A 21170-nucleotide genomic window follows, 5' to 3' on the forward strand; every position below is an offset into this window, starting at 1 on the left:
TCTTGTGATTGGCTGATAAGAGCAGACAGCAAGTGTGACTGAGCTCCGGGGTGTGTGGACGCGGCTTTGTTGCCCGAGGGGGGTGGCGGTGGAAGTTAAGGGGGTAGGGGGTTAGTGCTTCTCGGGACCCACACTCGCGGCCGTCGCAGTCACTTCGCCCGGTGGCCTTTAGCGTAGGAGTCGCGCGGACAGCAGCCATGAGCGGCGGGGTGTACGGGGGAGGTGAGTGAGTGCGGCCGGACGAGAGAGCGCGCCTTTTTAGCGTGTGGGTTTTGTAACCGCCGCCCCCAGCCCTCCCCTCCACGGCGGCCCCTTCCGGTCTCCCCCGCTCGGGACCCCGGCCTCCCCGCCCCATCCCCGCCCCGCGCTCTGCCCGCCCCCGGAGCCCACCCGGCTCTTTTGAGAGCCTTGGGCGCCCGGAGTCGCCGCCCCCTGCGGTTCCTTCCAGTCTTGGCCCCCCGGAGGAGCAGGGTTTTGGGGGTGCTCTCCGGCCTCGGGCTGGGCGGGCACTTCATCCAAGGGGGTCGGCCCGCAGAACCCGGGCTTGAGTGGCCAGCCGCAGGGTCGCATCTCCCCCGGTGTCTCCACAAGTCTGCGACATCGGGGCGCGCGCGTGTGTTTAAACTTGGGAGGTTCCAGCAGTTTGCAAGCGTGGACGGAAGGTTTCCGCAAACTCCCTTGGAGGGTAAAGCGAGCCGAGAGAGGTACCACTGCCTGGAGGAGTGGCGGCCACTCCCGACGCAGCCTCCTCGTTCCGTGCTCAGCAGCCTCACACCTTTCCGTAATTTCTGCCTGTTGACTGGGTTCTCCATAGTTACCCATGGGAACACCTGTAACTTACAGATGCTTTTCTTGGGCAGGCTGTAGTGTGGTGGAAAGATTGACACGGGTCTGGGAGTTACGCAGACCCGGCTTGTACTTTCAGCCCCACCATGTATTGAGCGCTTTAGCCTTGGGCAAGTTACTTAACTTTTCTCAACTTCGGGCTCATTTTGGGAAAGATAATTCCTGCCCAGTGGTGAGGTTGTGAAGATTCAATGAGATGATGCTATACGTGGCTCCGCAACGTGTGGTCCATGATCAGCAGAGTCAGCATCACCTGCAAGCTTTTTAGAAATGCAGACTCTCAAGCTCCAGTCTACATATACTGAATCAGAGCTTCCATTCTTGCTAGACAGGTAGAGGAAGCACTGATGTATATGATTCTGGTTTGTGTTGTGTTTGAGGAGTTTCCAGAACAAGGAGACAGATTTGAAGTGTTGCTTTTGTTACTGTGTCTAGTAAGGATGGATACTGTTTCTGAAGAGGATGGCATTTTACAGCTAGGGGATAGAAATTGGGTTTTCAAAGTTCTTAGGAGTTTTTGGAGTGTAGCTAGAGTCTCTTTGAAGTAATATGCTGACCCTCAGCCTCTTCTTTCCCGTTTATGTTCTTGGTTTTGATTTCTCACATGTGAGCGTCCGTAGTTTCCCATTTTTTACTTTGGAGAAAGCCTAGTGGATCTTCATGATTTACCTCTAACTCATCTGAAGATGCAGTCCTGGATCTTTGTCCCTTTGCCTTACGGAGGCTGTTGACTCTATTCTGACCTTTAGGTTCACTGATCCAAGGACTTAGAGGCTGTCTGGGAGTATTTCCTTTGAAAGCATTGTTTAATATGACTGAGGCAGAAATGGATATTAATGATACCAGCAGCAAACATTTATTGAGTGCATACTGTGTACTAAGAACTGTTCCCAGAGACTTTTCATGTGTTGCATTTAATACATGCATTAGTCCAATCTATAACAACCATATAGGGGATGGTAATGCTGTCCCTGTATTACGGAATAAGAAAGTAATATGGAAAAGATGAACTGGCCAAGAGTTATCGAACTTCCTAAGAAATGGGGAACAAGAATCTCTGGGTTGAAGAAGATGGCATTTCAGTAAAACCCTTTCCTATTTTAAAAATAAAAAGTTTTTTGGTTGTTTCTCCATAAGTCATTTTTTAGTTAGTTGTATAGCCACAGCATATTCATGTATGGTTTAGGTGTTCAGAATAAACGTCCTTTTTCTCATTTGCTTAGGAGGGGAATATGTCATAAAGCCTATTCCACATACAAAATATTTAAAACTTACAAAAATAAGTGTATGATTTTGTGTTTGTGCTACCACTGTATGGTCAGTATTTATATTGGGTGACATTTTCCAAAGGGTGTATTGTGAGAAGAAACCAAACTTCTTCTCTCCTAGGTTTTGTATAATTAACTTAAGAAGCTGTATTTTTAACTGACTTGCTTATTGAAAAGATCTTTGAAGTTTAAATTTTAAAATTTATGGCTGTCTTATTCTAATAATGATTTCTGACTAGATCTGACATTGATCTTTAGCGTTAGGTATAATGCATAATTTACCCAGATTTCTATACTTTCTAACTGGTTTCTGGACCTACCCATTGTTCCTGTGACTATCTCTCATGGTGTTCCTTTACTTCAAACTCTGCATTATAAAAATAAACAGGCCATCTTTGATAAATTGTTTCATCATTCCTGCACTCCTGACCCCCAGATCTCTAACCTTAAAATTTTTCAAAATCTCCATCCCCATGAGTTGGTGTACCCTGTCCAAACAAACAAACAAAAATGATCTTCCCACTTTCTCCCAAAGTTATTAGCCTTCAGTATTATCTTGGAATGTTTTAAGACCAGGTTAGAAAATTGCCACCATTGTTTCATGTTTTCCCAGAAAAACCACCACACCTTTAAACTTGGAAGCCATTTACTCCAGAAAAGCATCAATATCTTCAGAAAAGTGAAAACTGTGTTTTTAGTAGCAAAGGGATCCAACTCTTGAGGACTTTTATCCATTAGAAATTGTATCCTGGTTTTTAAATATCCAGACCTCTGTGGTTATGGTTTAAGTCTCCTATGTCCCTTTGCCATTCTATTTTGTGTTCATTGGTTCTAGTTGTTAACAACACGAGGTACAGGAGATAGACCTATACCTTTGAAAAAGGAAAAAAAAGCAGATGCAAAATTCTAAGCATCAGGAGTCTTACATTAAAGGTCTGTGTCTAGTTTGCCTCTCATTAAGATAGGAACATAATTGATTTATTAGATTTTTATTTTTTTATTTGTTTTTTAATGTTTAGTTTTGAGAAGAGAGAGACCGTGTGAGCTGGGGAGGGGCAGAGAGAGAGGGGGAGACACAGAATCTGAAACAGACTCCAGCTCTGAGCTGTCAGATAGAGCCCGATGCAGGGCCTGAACTCATGAACCGTGAGATCATGACCTGAGCCAAAGTGGGTGCTCAACCGACTGAGCCACCCAGGTACCCCTAGATTTTCATTTCATAAAAAAATTTACCAGGTAGGTATAGCTTCTGTCTCCAAGAAGCTCAGTCTTACAGGTGAGGCAGTCAAATAAATAGACACTGCATTTTATTTACTTCAGTTGTACATTCCCTCCTCCCCATATTTAAAGAGCTGAAGTTGGAATATTTCTTTTCTTTTTGAAGTTTGTCTATTTTACATATTTAATTTTTTTTAATTTTAATTCAAGTATAATTAATATGGAATATTTCTTTAAAATTTTTTTTTTAATGTTTGTTTATTTTTGAGAGACAGAGCATGAGCAGGGGAGGGGCAGAGAGACTGGGAGACCCAGAATCCGAGACAGGCTCCAGGCTCCTAGCTGTCAGCACAGAGCCAGACGCAGGGCTGGAACCCACACACTGTGAGATCATGACCTGATCCGAAGTCCGCAGTTAACCGACTGAGCCACCCAGGCACCCCGACATGGAATATTTCTTGATGGTGTGGCAGAGTTTAATTGGCAGCATGCTTTTTTTCTTGGTGCATGAAGAGATGGTGTATCTTATCATTTATAAAATTTTATATTGATGAGAAAGGGTAATTCAACAAAGTGTGTTCGGTAATGACGATATGTCGAAGGTACAAAGGTAGAACAGAGAAGAAAGTTACTAACTCATTGTTGGGGAGTCAGAGGACTTTATAAGAGAGGTTGTAGGGATGATGGAAGAAGAGTGGAGAAGGACAGCATATGCAAAAATTAGCTGAGTGAGAGTATGTGGTGTGTTTAGGAGACAACATTATCCAGTCATACTAGTGTGTAAAGTGGGAAATGAGATTACTGCCAGATTTTGCTAGGTCTTGAATATCAACTGGGTGAAATGACTTGAATTTTATTTTGTAGATGATGGGAAACCACCAGATGATTCTCTTTTCGTTGAAGGATTTATGTACCAATATGTTGAGTTGTAATTTTGAAAGATCACAGTGCAGTAGTTTGTAAGGTGGGTGGAAAAAATGAAGAGATGGGAAATACAATACTTACAGGGAATTATAGTAATTCCCTGTTGAGATAAGAGCTTGACTCAAGACAGGGGCAGTGGTAGTAAAGAGGAAGGGAATTGAGAAATATTTAGCAGAATGTTTGGCAGAACTTGGTGAGGGGTATGAAAATATGAAGGAATTCACAATTCTTAGTTTTTTGTCTCTGCTGATTAGGCCACTAACTGTGATAGCACTGCTAAGATTAGGTTAAGTAAGATGGGGAAAGGAAGACAGTGCTTCACATATGTTGAATATGAGGTAACCATGGGACATCAGGAGGAATCAATGTTGTACACTAAGAAGTTTGTCATATGGCCTTTTGGCTCTCTGAGTAGCATCATGGCGGTCATCAAGAGCAAGTGCCTTATGAAAGGTGGCAGAAAGGGAGTCAAGAAGAAAGTGGTTGATCTGTTTTGTTTTTCTTTTTCTTTTTAAAAAAATTTTAAAATGTTTTTATTTATTTTTGAGACAAAGAGAGACAGAGCATGAGCAGGGGAGGGGCAGAGAGAGAGGGAGACACAGAATCCAAAGCAGGCTCCAGGCTCCGAACTGTCAGCACAGAGCCTGGCGCTGGGCTCAAACTCATGGACTGTGAGATCATGACCTGAGCTGCAGTCAGACGCTCCTGATCTGTTTTCTAAGAAAAATTGGTATGATGTAAAAGCACCACCTGTGTTCAGTATAAGAAATATTGGAAAAACATTAGTCACAAGAACTCAAGGAATCAAAATTGTATCTGATTGCCTAAGGGTCATGTTTTTGAAGTGAGCCTTCTGCAGAGTGATGAAGTTGGCATTTAGAAAATTTAAGCTAATACTGAGGATGTTCAGGGCAAAAACTGCCTGACTAATTTCCATGCCATGGATTTTACCCATGACAAGATGTGCTTCATGGTCAAAAAAACGGCAAACCTTGGTTGAAACTCCTGTTGAGGTCAAGGTTGCCGATGGTTATTTGCTTCATTTAGTTTGTGTTGGTTTTACCGAAACAGGCAACAATCCAATTCGGAAGACCTCTTATGCTCAGTACCAACAGGTCCACCAAATCCAGAAAATGATGATGGAGATTATGACCTGAGGTGTGCAGACAAATGACTTGAAAGAAGTGGTAAATAAATTGATTCCAGACACCATCAGAAAAGATCTAAACAAGGTTTGCCGATCTATTTTTCCACTCTATGATGTCTTTGTTAGAAAAGTAAAAATGCTGAAGAAGCCCAAGTTTGAATTGGGAGCTCATGGAGCTTCATGGTGAAGGTAGTAATTCACTTTTCTTTTAAAAGGAAAAGCTACTGAAAATGAGACCAGTGCTAAAGTTTTTGTTTGTTTTAAAAAATTTTTTTTAATGTTTGTTTATTTTTGAGAGAAAGACAGGGGAAGGGACAGAGAGAGAATGAGAGAGAGAGAGAGAGAGAGAGAGAGAGAGAGAGAGAGAATCAATCTAAAGCAGGCTCCAGGCTCTGAGATGTGAGCACAGCCCGACATGGAGCTCAAACTCCCGAACCATAAGGTCATGACCTGAGCTGAAGTCAGACACTTAACCAACTGAGCCACCCAGGCACCCCTAGAGACCATTGCTAAAGTTGAACGAGCTGATGGATATGAGCCATCAGTCCAAGAATCTCTTAAAATCCAGACGTTTAATGGTAACAAATAAAAAATCTTATTTGTGATGGTTTTTTAAAAAAGTTTGAGACATGGATCTAGATAAAGGTGAGGGCTTGAGAGAAAGATTTGGCTTGAAATTATTAGTAGAAGTTGAGGTAGAAGTTGATGCCATAGGAGTGGAGCAGATTACCTACGGGAGGGTAAATTAAGGGAGGGGTTCCAGTGTGGGGGTCCCTCACCTCCCCAAGGAATCCACAGGTAGAATTATGTTTTGGTATAATTGGCTTCTTTTATAATCTACTTTAGAACATTCTAAGAAGGGAGTCCTAAATTTCCTGATGTATCTGTATTAGTTTTCCAGAGCTGCTGTAACAAAATACCACAGACTGGGTAGCTTAAATAACAGAAATTAATTTTCTCACAGTTCTGGAGTCAAGAAGTCTGATATCAAGGTGCTGGCAGGGTTGTTTTCCTCGGAGGTTTTTCTCCTTGGTTTGGAATGGCCAACCTCCCCCTGTGTCTTCATGGTCTTCCCTCTGTACATATCTGTGTCTAAATTTCCTCTTTTTATAAGGACACCAGTCATATTGGGTTAGGGCATATCCTAATGATCTCATTTTAATTTAATCACCTCTTTAAAGACCTTATCTCCAAATACAGTCATATTTTAAGGTCCTAGGGGTGAAGACTTCAATGTACGGGTTTTAGGGGGAAACACTTCAGCCCAGAGCTTTGTGAAAGGGGTCCATGATACAGAAAAGGTTAAGAGCCTTGATCCTTGAGAATGAGAGTTGAATATTTTGGTTAACCTGGCAATTAATTCATTTAGTTAAGGTATTTTTTTACCCAACATTGTAATTAGTCAGTGTTAAAGTTTATTAATTTATAGTCATTTGTTAACTTTACTGTTTGTACTTGAGTATACGTGCTATGGTGAAAACAAATGCAGTGTTCTGCTTTTAACGACCCCTATTTTCAGACAAAATAATTTGGATCAGAGAATTGTATCGAGAATGAGAAGTTTAATAAATGAAGAAACTTCTTTTCAAATTAGGAATAAAAATAGGTGGCTCTTTATTTAAATAAAAATGAGATTATTATTCTGTAAAGATACCATCTCTTCACTATGAATATCTGTATAATCATTGGTTTTTCTTTATTTTAAAACTCAATTTTTAGTACTTCAAATATACTAATAATGAAACATATATGTAAGTTTGTATGTGATAGATGTAATATTTCACCATATTTGCCTGAGATATTTTAAGAAATAGAATGTTATTCATATAGAGTTCCTTTTTCTCCCTCCTTAGAGGTAACCACAGAACCGAAGTTGGGTATGCAGCATTACCAGGCCCCATGCATATTTTTAATACTAAGTGTGTGTGTATCCATAATGAATTTAATAGTATCACAATGTGTATGTATGTATAGTAACTAGCCTTTTATCTTTCTCTTTCTTTCTTTCTTTCTTTCTTTCTTTCTTTCTTTCTTTCAGTTTATTTATTTATTTTGAGAAAGAGAGAGAGAAAAACCCAAGCAGCCTCTGCACAGTCATCACACGGCCCACCATGGGCCTCGAACTCACAAACTGTGAGTTCATGACCAGAGCCAAACATTTAACCTTCTGAGCTACCCAGGCGCCCATAGTAGCTAGCTTTTCAAACTAGTCATTTTTTTTTTTTAGATTTATCCATATTGATATGTAAATCTAGATCATTCATTTTAACTGCTGTACAGTATTTCATGGTATGAATAATTTATAGTTTATCTATTTCCCTACTGAGAGGCCATTAGATTATTTTTATCTTTTCCTGTGACAAGTAGTGTGGTGATAATAATGATAATGGCAGCTCCCACTTATTGTGATTATTATGTGCTGTTCCTGTTGTAAGTGCTTATGTGCATTAAAGCATTTAACACATTTATTTATTATAACATCCTATGTGTTAGAAACTATTATGCACGTTTACATACGAGAAAACTGAGGCAGAGAGGTTAGAAATCACTGAAGGTCACATAGCTAATGAACATTCTTAAACGTGTTTCCTTGTGATGTGTGTGAGAGAGTTTCTGTAGAGAAAATAAAAAGTGTAATTTCTGTGTGTGTACATTTTCTTTGTGTGTGTGTGTGTGTTTGTGTCTGAATTCTCTATTTTGTTGGCTTATATGTCTGCTGATCTACATCATAGTATGCCAGTAACATAGTGTTTTGATTACTGTAACTTTAAGTCTATAAATAAGGTACTGTGAGTTTCCCACTTTTGTTCTTCCTTTTTAAAATAATTTATTTTTTATTTTTAAATTTTTTAAAAATATATTTTTTTATATTTGAGAGAGAGACAGAGACAGAGAGAATGAGCAAGCAGGGGAGGTGCAGAGAGATAAAGACAGAATCCGAAGCAGGCTTGAGGCTCTGATCTGTCAGCACAGAGCCCGATGTGGGGCTCAAACTCATAAACCACAAGGTCATGACCTGAGCCAAAGTCAAACGCCCAACGAACTGAGCCACCCAGGCGCCCGTATTTATTTTTAAATTTATATCCAAGTTTGTTAGCATATGGTACAACAATGATTTCAGGAATAGATTCCTTAATGCCTCTTAGCCCATCCTGCCTACCACAACCCCTCCAGCAACCCTCTGTTCTCCATATTTAAGAGTCTCATGTTTTGTCCTGCTCCGTGTTTTTATATTATTTTTGTTTCCCTTCCCTTATGTTCATTTGTTTCGTATCTTAAAATCCTCATATGAGTGAAGTTATATATTTGTCTTTCTCTAGCTGATTAATTTCACTTAGCATAATACCCTCTAGTTCCATCCACGTAGTTGCAAATAGCAAGATTTCATTCTTTTTGATTGCCAAGTAATACTCCAGTGTGTGTGTGTGTGTGTGTGTGTGTGTGTGTGTGTGTGTACACATACATATATATACCACATTTTCTTTATCCATTCATCTGTCGATGGACATTTGGGCTCTTTCCATACTTTGGCTATTGTCAATAGTGCTGCCATAAACGTTGGGGTGCATGTGCCCCTTCAAAACAGCATACCTGTATCCTTTGGATAAATACCGTATCCTTTGGATAAATTGCTGGGTCGTAGGATAGTTCTATTTTTAATTTTTTGAGTAACTTCCATACTGTTTTCCAGAGTGGCTACACTAGTTTGCATTACCATATGTATGAACATTTTCAACTTTAGTGTGTATGACTAAATTGAGCATTAGGGTTGTATCAGTTTATAGCTTTTATTAGTTAATGTGTAGGAGCTCCTCTTTCCCTATGTCTTTGACAATACTTTGTCTTATCAGATGGATTTTGCCAATTTAATGGAGATAAATAATAGCTCTTTATTATTTTTAATGATTGAAAAAAATGAAAAATTAGTGCCTGGAAAACCCAAGTGTTTTGTTTTTGGACGATTGCTGTTTTGGGGGAAATATTTTCAAAGTATAATTAGAGGCTTTTCTCTGAATTTGAATGTGAAAAAAAATCAGCTTTCTTTGCAGCATTAAGTAAACTTTACTACAAATCTTTGAAACGTGCAAACTTTGATAACTTTTTACTTGGCCTGTGTAATTATGTTTTAAACTCTTACTCTTCAGGGTTCCTCTTTTTTTTGGGGTTTTGCTAAGTTTCTATCCTAATTGCATAGAATATAATTTCTATTAACATGAAAAAATGGCAACTAAGTGTACTGGATATCTTCCATTTGCCTCTCCACTTTCCACCATTTCCACCCTCTTTGTGCCCTTGAAGAGTGACCCTTACTGACTGTCTCAGTGGGTCTGTTAATCTGTGGTTTGGCCAGTGGTAGGGCAACCATGTTTCCTGCCTTATGCCTCTTGTCCTTGTATAACTATGAATAGGGAACCCTTTTTGCATTCAGAAGTGGCCCAGTTTGGGTGAGAAATTGTAAGATTACCCTAGCCAGTAGAGAGGAGGAAGAGAGAGGTTGACATTTATTAGTCTGGTTCCTTCCCCTCAGGGTCAGCCATGGCTTACTGCATCCCTCAACTGAAGGTCACGGCTCCTATCAGGTAGCCCTCCCAACACAACTCTCTCCAGGTTCTGCTAACCATTCTTTCTCCGTGTTTCTTTAGTTCTAAGAGTGGCAACAGATCTGTTATTAGTGCTAGGGTAGCATACTATCCCTTTTGGTTTTCCTGTGTTGTGCCTATATCTTTATAAATAGTCCCTTTAATAAGTAAACTCTTGCAAATTACCCAGTGTTAGTGTACCATCTCTTTTCTGATTGAGCCTCTACTGATACACAAGGTATGACTTGTTATATTTTAACTGAATGAATCTTTATTTTAAGGTGTATTTAAAACTAAGTTCAAGCTTATAATAATAAGAATGTAATACCTGTTTTAATTTTTAATAGAACTTTTTTACATTCTCATATTAACCACATTAAGTGCTCTTTTTTATTAAAAATTTTTTAATGTTTGTTTATTTTTAAGAGAGACAGAGAGAGAGCACACGAGTGGGGTAGGGGCAGAGAGAGAAGGAGACATAGAATCCAAAGCAGGCTCCAGGCTCTGAGCTGTCAGCACAGAGCCCGACACGAGGCTCAAACCCATGTACTGTGAGATCATGACCTGAGCCAAAGTCGGACGCTCAAACGACTGAGCCACCCAGGTGCCCCAGCACATTAAGTACTCTTAATTTTCATATGAGACCTGTAAGTTGTTAATGTTAATTGTCCTTTGTTTTTTCAGATGAGGTTGGAGCTCTTGTTTTTGACATTGGATCCTATACTGTGAGAGCTGGTTATGCTGGTGAGGACTGTCCCAAGGTAAGTGTAGCGTTAGTTAATTGGATATGAAAGGATCATTTACTTGAGTAGAATTAAATTCATGCAGAAATTCTCACTCAATTATGGTAAAAGATTTTAGTTGGGAAAAAATGACTACTTGATAAAGCAGGTAAAACTTGTATTATGTTTTTGACTCTTCCAGGTGGATTTCCCCACAGCTATTGGTATGGTGGTAGAAAGAGATGATGGAAGCACACTGATGGAAATAGATGGTGATAAAGGCAAACAAGGCGGCCCCACCTATTACATAGATACTAATGCCCTGCGCGTTCCCAGGGAGAATACGGAGGCCATTTCACCACTAAAAAATGGGATGGGTATGATGTTTGCTTGTATGGATTTGATTTATAGAGTATATATGGTACATTTTAGACATAAGACAATGGCTTCTTATAAGTTGAATATCAGGTATTTTGTTTTTAATTCCACAAATTGATGTTCCAGGCACTGAGAATACAAAGATGCATCAAACATGTTCCTCTTCCTCAAGAAACTCATAGGGAGGTAGATGTAGATATCCAAATATGTAGGATAAATGTTGTGTTTGATAAGCAGTGGGATTGGAGAGGAGAGGTATTTAACTCCCATCATTGGGGATCAGTGGTGGTTTTCATAAAGGAGGTAACTTTTGCACTGAATCTTGACGAATAAATAAGGATTAGCCTGACTAACAAGGCTCGGTAAAGGAGAGCAGCCAGCATGTGTGAAGAGGTGGAGCTGTGGAAGCGGCTTACATGTTTATTAGAAAGATCATCAATTAAGTATGGCTATTAACAGTGGGGTGCATTAGCATCAGTTGCAGGAGTGGTGGACAGAGAGCAATCATCATAGGGCTTGTAAACCATGCCAGGGGTGTATTAAGCTGGCAACTGAAAGAGAACCCCAAAGGAATTTTTTTTAATTAAAAAATTAAAAAAATTTTTTTTTCTAATTTGAGAGAGAGAGTGCGATGCAGGGAGAGAGGGGTGGAGAGAGAGAGAGAGAGAGACTGACTGACTGACTCATAAGCAGGCTCCATGCTCAGTGTGGAGCCCGATGTGGGGCTCAATCCCATGATCCTGGGATCATGGCTTGAGCCAAAATCAAGAGTTGGCTGCTCAACCAACTGAGCCACCCAGGCATCCCAACCCTAAAGGAATTTAAACAGTTGGGTGTTTGCCAGCTGGAGAGATTATTCTAAGAGCAGTACATAGGCTAGATTGGGGAGAGATACTGGAGATAGGAGGATCAGTTAGGGAGGTGAGAATTCAGATGAGAAATGAAGAGGGTTTAAATTTTATCACTGATGGCTGAGATCTTGAGATGACTTTGAGAGATATCAAAGAGGTGAAAGGAGAATAATTGAGTTTCCTAGATTTTTGACTGGGGTAATTGAATAGAGGGTACCACACATTGAAGTAGGAATAGAATGGGAAGGAACAAGTTTTACGGTCTTCAAAGGCAAATGTATTGGTAATATCTGCGGTCCCTGTTAGGTTCATTTATTCATTAGAAGGACTCACAGGACTCAGCATATAGTTGGTACTCATGGCTAAGGTTTATTACACTGAGAGGATACAAAGCAAAATTGACAAAGGAAAAAAAAAGGTATGGAGTGAAGTCCGTCCAGAGGAATCTAGGGCAAACTTCGCAGGGTCTTCTCACAGTGGAGTCATATGGGATGTACTTAATTCCTCCAGCGATGAGTTGTGACAACGTGTATGTTGTCTACCAAGGGAGCTCATTAGAGACCATTTTTACTGGGGGAGGTCATGTAGGTACCACGTGTCTAGAATTTACTAAAATTCAAGACTCCCAGAGGGAAAGAAGGTGTTCAGCACAAACCACATTGTACAAACAGTTTAGGTGCAGTGAACTACTGTTATCATTTAGGGAAAGTTTTATATCACTGTAGGGAACTGGTTATCAGTCAAGTTCTCAGATGGCAGCAAAAGGTCAGCCTTATAAGCAGGCCTTTTTCTGTATAGCAAGTAAATGAGTTTGTTTTTGAGTTCAAAGTATTTGAATATAGGTGCTGTTCTATTCAGCAGGTGAGAAGATTTTAAGACATGGAGTTGCATTATTTATTAGCCAGAAAGAGTGTGGAATATGAGAAAAAGGTTGAGGATGGGTTTCCATGTGAAAGCCTGTTCTCTGTTTAACCAAAGAGAAGAAAGGGTGCCCATGAAGGAGAATGAGAAAGAACAGTTAGGGATATAGAATATTCAGAAGGCCAAGAGAAGAAAAAGTTTTGGAAGCATAGAAGTCCAGTGATTCTCATTGTTCTCAGCTGTGACATTGAGAGTTACACAAAGAAGGGAAGAGAAAAGTTAGAATGACTAACGCAGTTCATTGACACCGGCCCCCCCCCCCCCCCCACTCCCCCAAAGCCTCATAGGACTGTGGGAGTATGTTGTACAAGTAATGACATTTCTTCTTTGGATTGTGGCAGAACTGGTTTGCAAACTTTTGAGCAGTCAATAGTGTCAGATAATGTAAAGAGGTCAAGCTATATTACAAGTGAAGTTTCCACTGGATGTGTCTGTTAGAAGGTCATATCAAGGGGCGCCTTGGCGGCTCATTCAGTTGAGTGTCTGGCTTCAGCTCAGGTCACGATCTCATGGTTAGTGGGTTCGAGCACCGTGTCGGGCTCTGTGCTGACAGCTCGGAGCCTGGAGCCTGCTTCGGATTCTGTGTCGCCCTCTCTCTCTGCCCCTCCCCCACTCATGCTCTGTCTTTCAAAAATAAATAAAAATGTTAAAAAAAAAAAATTAAAAAAAAAAAGGTCATAGCGAAATGCAAGCACTTTCAATGGAATGTTTAAGTGGAAGCCAAATTGAAGGCATGTTATATTCTCTGAGGGTTTATATCTATATCTGTATCTATATTTATATCTTTTAATCTTTTTTCAGGTAGACTGTAAACTTTCTAAATATCAGGTTTAGATCCTACCATTCTTTTGTATTTCCTCTTACCATTCGAATTGTATACTGTGCCTCTAGTAAGTACTTAGTGAATAATATTTATTTGGTATTTTAGGTCTATTAGATGCACTGATTACATTTAGGACAGGTCTTAGGGGTTGTGATACTGTTGGGGTTGGATGAACAAAAAAGAGGTTCCATATTTTATAGAAGACAAAGATGATGTTTATATAAAGTGCTATCTTATGAAATAAATCTGTAAAATAAATAGGTTCTATATATTAAAGTATTTTAAAACATAGAAACAGTCTCTTAAAAGATTCTGTATTCATCTTCAACTAAGCGTTGTTTTGAAGGTATTAATCTTATATTGTAGTTGAAGATTGGGATAGTTTCCAGGCTATTTTGGATCATACCTACAAAATGCATGTCAAGTCAGAAGCCAGCCTGCATCCTGTTCTCATGTCAGAAGCACCGGTAAGACAAAGACTTTCTTTTCTGAATTTCTCTAGTTGTTGTTGTTGTTGTTTTTTTTTTTTTTTTTTTTTTAATGTTCTGTGCTTTTATTTTTTTTTTTAATTTTTTTTTTTTCAACGTTTATTTATTTTTGGGACAGAGAGAGACAGAGCATGAACGGGGGAGGGGCAGAGAGAGAGGGAGACACAGAATCGGAAACAGGCTCCAGGCTCTGAGCCATCAGCCCAGAGCCTGACGCGGGGCTCGAACTCACGGGCCTCGAGATCGTGACTCGAACTCACGGGCCTCGAGATCGTGACCTGGCTGAAGTCGGACGCTTAACCGACTGCGCCACCCAGGCGCCCCGCGTTGTTGTTGTTGTTTTTAACTGATTTGAAGAATGTTTTCCTTTTCTTTAAAAAGGCATAGAAGTTCATGTTTTGAATTTTGAAAATTAGGGGAAGGGGGATTAATTTTTATATACTATTAAAGTTTTTATGGGGCGCCTGGGTGGCTCAGTCGGTTGAGTGGCCGACTTCGGCTCAGGTCATGATCTCACAGTCTGTGAGTTCGAGCCCCGCGTTGGGCTCTGTGCTGACAACTCAGAGCCTGGAGCCTGTTTCAGATTCTGTGTCTCCCTCTCTCTTTCTGACCCTCCCCCGTTCATGCTCTGTCTCTCTGTCTCAAAAATAAATAAACGTTTAAAAAAAAAAATAAAGTTTTTATTATTTTAATAATTAAAATATTCAAAGAACAATAACAAAGCACCCTAAATGAGGTTCGGTTATTTATTTTTTCCAGGGATTTATTTAACATTTGAATTCCTTGGGCCACTTCCCATTTGGGTTTATGAATTGTCCCTTGTGCCCCAAAGGCAGAGTGTATCCACTTTTATATTCTCCTCTCCAGGAGAGGAGTCAAATATGGAACTAGGGCTAGAAATTACTAGATTGAGGTCTCTTGTGAAATACATTTGGTACAGAGTCCACAAAGAGCCCAGAAGGCTAGCATAATGATTATAAATTATCAATATTTTGTTACTGTTTTTAACCTCTAGTTTCCTTTATGAGTAGCAACTCTTAAATAGGAGAATTTGGTGGTTTAAAATGACTGGATTGACTCTTAAGATTTAATAATACTTTATAAGAATCCTGATTTTGGTACTGTGGAAAGTCTGTAACCTGTAAAATTCCTAGCAACAATTTTACTTTTTATTAAATAATAAATTTTAAATTATATTTATTAAATTTATTTACAAATAAATATAAATATACACAATTTTCTATGGTATTTTCTATGGTTATTTTCTATGGTATTCTGTTTTTAATGTTTATATTTTTTTAATATAGTGCTGTATTGAATCTTGAGATAAATCAACATTTTAGTTTTTAAACAGTAAATAACTTACATTTCTTTTTCCCTCTTCTCAAGTGGAATACTAGAGCAAAGAGAGAGAAACTGACAGAGTTAATGTTTGAACACTACAACATCCCTGCATTCTTCCTTTGCAAAACTGCAGTTTTGACAGCGTATCCTTGAAAGAGTAACATTCAGCTTTTCTTTAGAAGTAAATGTGGTGGGGCATGTTTTGTTTTCCAAAACCAAAAAAGTTATGAGAAGAGTGGAATTATTTTACTTTTTTTTTTTCAAATCTCTTTAGGGTCAGTCTTAATAGGAAACAGTGGATTCTCATATCTGTCTTTTGAATTCATTCTGTACCGTATCACACATGACATGGTCTCTGGAAAACTCCCCTATACACTCATGAGAGAGTGACCGTGAAAAAGGCAAATAACATCTTAGTATTACTTTAAAAATTCTTTTGGCTTCTCAAACATTATTGGCCTCAGGACCCTCAGGACTCCTTTACACTTTAACAAATTACTGAGGACTCCAAAAAGATTTTCTTTATGTTGGTTATATCTGTCAGTATTACTGTGAGAAATGAAAACTAAGAATTGGTTTAACATTTATTTATTCACTTAATAATGACAAAAAAAAACCTCCTTAAGGTTAACACAAGTAACATTTTAATGAAAAAGATAATTATATTTTCCAAAACAAAAATATTAGTGAGAAGAGTAGTATTGTTTTATCTGACTTCATTGATAGCTGGTTTCTTATATCTGCCAACCTCAGGCTCTGTTCTCTTGACAAGTTAAGCTAGTAAGGAGGGTTTTCTGCTGTCCAAGCTGCAAACTGTTGGAGAATGCATTTATCTAAAAATGTAGCAAAATCACAGAACTCTTAGGTGCTGCTCTGATTTTCAAGAATAGATTACTCTCTGGGCACCTGGGTGGCTCAGTCTGTGAGGTGTCCGCCTTTGGCTCAGGTCATGATCTCATGGTTCATGAGTTCAAGCCCCTTGTCGGGCTCTGTGCTGACAGTGCAGAGCCTGGAGCCTGCTTCGGATTCTGTGTTTCTCTCTCTTCCCCTCCTCCATTCGTGCTCTGTCTCTTTCTTTCTCAAAAATGAATAAACATTTAAAAAATTAAAAAAAAAAAAAAAAGAGTGGATTACTCTCTGTTCTCCATGTTTTTGTTGGTCCCCCTGAAGTCCTGCTCCTGAATAGTATAGCAGTCAGTCAGAGATTTGGGTACCTCTTATACTCTGATTTTGGTTTTCACCCATTCTGTGGTTCTCTGGCTTCTAGGATTTCTACCTTAAGTGTCCAGCTTTTCTTTCAGCCCTGAAGTCCTTTACTGCTCCCTCAAGGTGGTAAAATTGCAGTTTTCCACCACTGCTTTCCCAAGCCATAGCCATGGAGCTGGGGAGCATTTTTAGCTATAAACTTCTTACCCCTTCCATTTGCAGTTTTATGAGAATAAATTTTGGGTAAATTTTGACTGCTTTTGAACACTTCCCAGAATCTTAAAATGATCATTTAAGATAATTTGTCTAGATTTTATGATTGTTATTTATAGGAAGGTCCACATACCTTCATGCCACTTTTTAGTGTGTTATCACTGTATCTGACATTGTACTTACAGAGCATAAAATTAATGTTTTGTATATAGTTGGCCAGAGGTCAATAAAGTACCAGTAATAGCAAAGATAACTCACCAACCTGTCTTTCTGGCCATCGATTTCATGGATTCTGATCATCCTTACCCATTGCTTGCTTTTCTGCGGTTAGCCCTTCATCTCTCTTGACATGCTCTTTCTGGTTTCAATTATCCATTTTCTTGGCTTCAGATCCCAGTTACACACTAACAAATTCCAAATCTGTATCTGTTCTGTGTCCTAGACCTTTCTTGTTCGCTGCAGGCCCACAATCAGCTGCCCTAGTAGAACTTTTTCTGTTCTTTGTTTAAGCACTTGAAACTCAGTATGTCTAAAATGGAATTAATCTCTCCCCTCGAATTTATTCCTTCTTCTTCTGTGTAGTTGCCCAGACCAGAAATCTTTCTCTTTAACCCTTCAAATTTAGTCCTTCATCAAGACCGATTTTTCTTCTCCCCACTACCTCTCAGATCCATTTATTTCTCTCCATTGCCACTGCATTACGTGCAAGCTCTTTCCGGGATTACTGCAACCCTTCCTCCTCTCTTCCCTGTTCTTCCCACTGCCATGCTAATGATCTTTGTTAATTGCCAAGCTGCTTTAAGCCAGAATCATAGTCCACATTCTTTCAGGCTCTGCCGAACTACTTACACTTCCCTGACCTCAGCATACCCTTGCTTCCTGGCCTTCCCACATATTCCTGTGTTCCCTGTCTTCTCCCTAGCTTACTTGGATTTCCCCAGGATTGGTTAGGTGGCCTCTCCTGTATACCCCTGGGGCACCCTGAGCTGTTATTTTCACAGCTTTCCTGATCTGTACTAAACAGGATATCCTTCAGGGGAGAGTCAATTTGGGGTCACTTTTTTGTGCCTTCTGTGCACAGGAATGCCAGTGCCAGACGGACTACCCTCTCTTATTAAGCACCAGACTTGTCACTAGGCACATAATGCGCAGTAAATATTTGGTGACCAAGTGCATGGCCCTGCTCCTGATACTGGCTTATGATGCTCACGTGGTATGGGCCTTCTGCAGCTCAGAGCTGTGGAAGATGGGATCTGCCAATATTTGCTGACTGTTGAATCCACCTGGAATAGCTTTCCCATTGACTTGTGGGAACTGCCACTCAGCTGCCATACTGCTGAGATGGTTTTTCTTTAATCCTATGTGGAGAATGGTTTTAGTTCCTAGCGCAAATGCCATAGCCCCCCACTGTTTTTACCCACTTTCTGTTGATTTTGTTCATTGCTTCTTAATTTGTTTTAAGTCCTTTACTCTGGCTCCAGAGAGTTTGAATGATTGTGCTAATTTTGGCCAGTTTAACAGATGTCTCTCTGGGATAAAAGGTCTCTTTAACTTCTTCTCACCATCATTTCGGAAGTCCTGCCTGTGTTATTTGTCTTTAAGCCAGAGTTTCTTCACACCAATATTTATCCCTAGATTAACACATTTTAAGCCATAATACACATTTAAAAATACCTTAATGAAATTTTCCCTTTATAATAAACATTATTTTGGAACCTTGATACTTTCTTTTCCTTAATGCTTTATACTAGATTTGCTAATGGTCGTTCCACGGGTCTTATTTTGGACAGTGGAGCCACTCATACCACTGCAATTCCAGTCCATGATGGCTATGTCCTTCAGCAAGGTAATGTATTTAACTAGGGTACACGAGTTAAACAGGAGATGATGTTAGCTGTCATGACAACGCAGACAATGAAATAGAGCAGTGAATTGGACTATCAAGTCATATCAGTTTCCAAATAGTATCTCTTTTTTTAGGAGTTTTAAAAAACCTTTAGTATATAATGCATGTTTAAAACTGATGCAAGGCTTCATTCATGCTTAGAGAGATAGTTCAGTTGATTCTACTTGAAAAGATTATTCATATATAAATACACAGAAGAAATTTGTCCCAGGGAGTTTAGTTTCAATGCTGTCTTAGCCTCGTTTAATCTGTTTTCATAGGCATCGTGAAATCCCCTCTTGCTGGAGACTTTATTACTATGCAATGCAGAGAACTCTTCCAAGAAATGAATATAGAGCTGATTCCTCCATATATGATTGCATCAAAAGTAGGTGATGCTTGAATTTTCATTTTGGAATTTATCTCCAGCTCCCCAGCCCCATGTCATGAACTCTCTTAACCTAGTACATGCTCTTGGTACTCAGGAAGCTGTTCGTGAAGGATCTCCAGCAAACTGGAAAAGAAAAGAGAAGTTGCCACAGGTTACAAGGTCTTGGCACAACTACATGTGTAATGTAAGTACCCTTATTTTCTTTACAGGAGTATTACAGGCTCTAAGTTGTGTGTTTGTTTTTTTTTTTTTTAATCTATTTTGAGAGAGAGAGCGAGCGAGCATGTGAGGAAGGGAGGGGCAGAGAAAGAGGGAGAGAGAATCCCAAGCAGGCTCTGCACCGTCAAGCGCAGAGCCCAATGAGGGGCTTGAGGGCATGAACTGTGAGATCATGACCTGAGCTGAAATCAAGAGTCAGATGCTTAACTGACTGAGCCACCCAGGCACCACCTAGGCTGTAAGTTTTTGCATAGAATGTGAGCACTTAATATTTTTAATGATATTTTGCAAACAAAATTATTATTTTGAGAAGAAAGGGTTGTTTTTGTGTTTGTCAAACTAATTATCTCAACAAACTAGTATATATTCATTTGGATTACTCTGATGAGACCTGGAAGGAACTTTGGTTTTGGAGTAAAAACAAGCATTATGTTATTCTGTACCTTTTTTTGTCTAAGAAAATAGTTTTAGTCTATAGAGATCTGGTAGTATGGCTCAGTTATGTTTGCTTTAACATCAGTCAGCCATATAAAAAAAGTGTTCTTATTCATAGCAAGGAGACAGTAAGAGTTTCTTTTACTAAAAAATTCCTCTCTGAACATATACCTTACTGACGGGAGTACAGGTGAGTAAAACCTCTCACACTACAGATGTACATTCATTTCTAATAGTAAAAGGATTTGAAAGTCATAATTTACTATGTGAGGGATATATCCTATCTCACATTTTTTTGCACCTAAGATGAAGATTTTTTGTGGGTGTTCAGTAGAAGGAAAAATTGTGAAGTTGACTAACAGTTTGGCCTAGCTATTAGACAGGATTTTTCTTTAGCAGCCCAGAGGTCACATGTATTTCACAGAAAAATTTTTAATTGTTTTAAACTATGTGCAGTCATTAAAAGTTACATATGATGCCATGTATGTGCACATGTATATATATTCAGAAAATGAAATCTTGCCTTTAAGTCTAGGCTTATTTTTAAGGAAAAAACAATGTTCCGAAACCAGTTTTGTAATGCAGGACTGTGGTAGGTATGGGGGTTTCAGATTGTTTTTATCTCATCAATGTTCCATAATTGTTGTAATTTAAACATGATATAATTTAGCTTCTAGTTCAAATGCTTAAAATTGGGTTTCTTGATACTCAAGAGTCCTTGCTAGGTAGATTTATAGCCTTGAAATGACATAGCCATCCAGGAATGTGATCCGGTTTCATTAAGAAAAGTATTTTAAATACAATGTTACAAAATTATAGGGGCGTCTGGGTGGCTCAGTTGGTTGAGCAACTGACTTCGGCTCAGGTCATGATCTCGTGGTCTGTGAGTTCAAGCCCCATGTCGGGCTCTATGCTGACAGCTCGGCCTGGAGCCTGCTTCGGATTCTGTGTCTCCCTCTCTCTCTGCCCCTTCCCTGCTCATGCTCTGTCTCTCTCTGTCTCAAAAATAAATAAAAACATTAAAAAAAAAAAAAAAACAGCTCTACAGTGTTACAAAAGTATAGATTGCCTGTTTCTAACCTGTTTCTTAAAAATTTTTTTTTTTTTTTTATCCATAGTGTGTTATCCAGGATTTTCAAGCTTCAGTACTTCAAGTATCAGATTCAACCTATGATGAACAGTATGTCTTCTTGTCTACAAGACTTAAAATAGCTCGTTGAAACCTTCATACTAATCTTCTAAACACCAAATACTTATAAATGAGGAAAGAAATTGATTCGTTTTGTTAAAAATTGTGGAGTATGCTTAACT

At 39.2% G+C, this 21170-nt stretch overlaps 1 protein-coding gene and 1 pseudogene across 2 annotated transcripts in view; both read left to right on the plus strand.

Annotated features, from left to right (window-relative positions):
- Nucleotides 1–69: 69 nt before the first annotated feature.
- ACTL6A (actin like 6A) overlaps nucleotides 70–21170 on the plus strand; it is a 29410-nt gene continuing 8309 nt past the window's right edge. The window contains exons 1-10 of one of the 2 annotated variants that reach the window (XM_047874926.1): nucleotides 138–222; nucleotides 5328–5488; nucleotides 10668–10744; nucleotides 10908–11082; nucleotides 14045–14145; nucleotides 15556–15653; nucleotides 18681–18775; nucleotides 19096–19202; nucleotides 19300–19389; nucleotides 20978–21039. In XM_047874926.1, coding sequence (XP_047730882.1) covers nucleotides 10932–11082; nucleotides 14045–14145; nucleotides 15556–15653; nucleotides 18681–18775; nucleotides 19096–19202; nucleotides 19300–19389; nucleotides 20978–21039 — 704 coding nt within the window. In that variant the 5' untranslated portion in view covers nucleotides 138–222; nucleotides 5328–5488; nucleotides 10668–10744; nucleotides 10908–10931. Of the gene's footprint in view, nucleotides 223–5327; nucleotides 5489–10667; nucleotides 10745–10907; nucleotides 11083–14044; nucleotides 14146–15555; nucleotides 15654–18680; nucleotides 18776–19095; nucleotides 19203–19299; nucleotides 19390–20977; nucleotides 21040–21170 lie in introns of both variants that reach the window. The other variant, XM_047874925.1, reaches the window with a different exon arrangement.
- LOC125175061 (40S ribosomal protein S3a-like) lies at nucleotides 3709–5992 on the plus strand (annotated as a pseudogene).

This window comes from Prionailurus viverrinus, chromosome C2 (assembly GCF_022837055.1).
Source record: "Prionailurus viverrinus isolate Anna chromosome C2, UM_Priviv_1.0, whole genome shotgun sequence".
Lineage (NCBI taxonomy): Eukaryota > Metazoa > Chordata > Mammalia > Carnivora > Felidae > Prionailurus > Prionailurus viverrinus.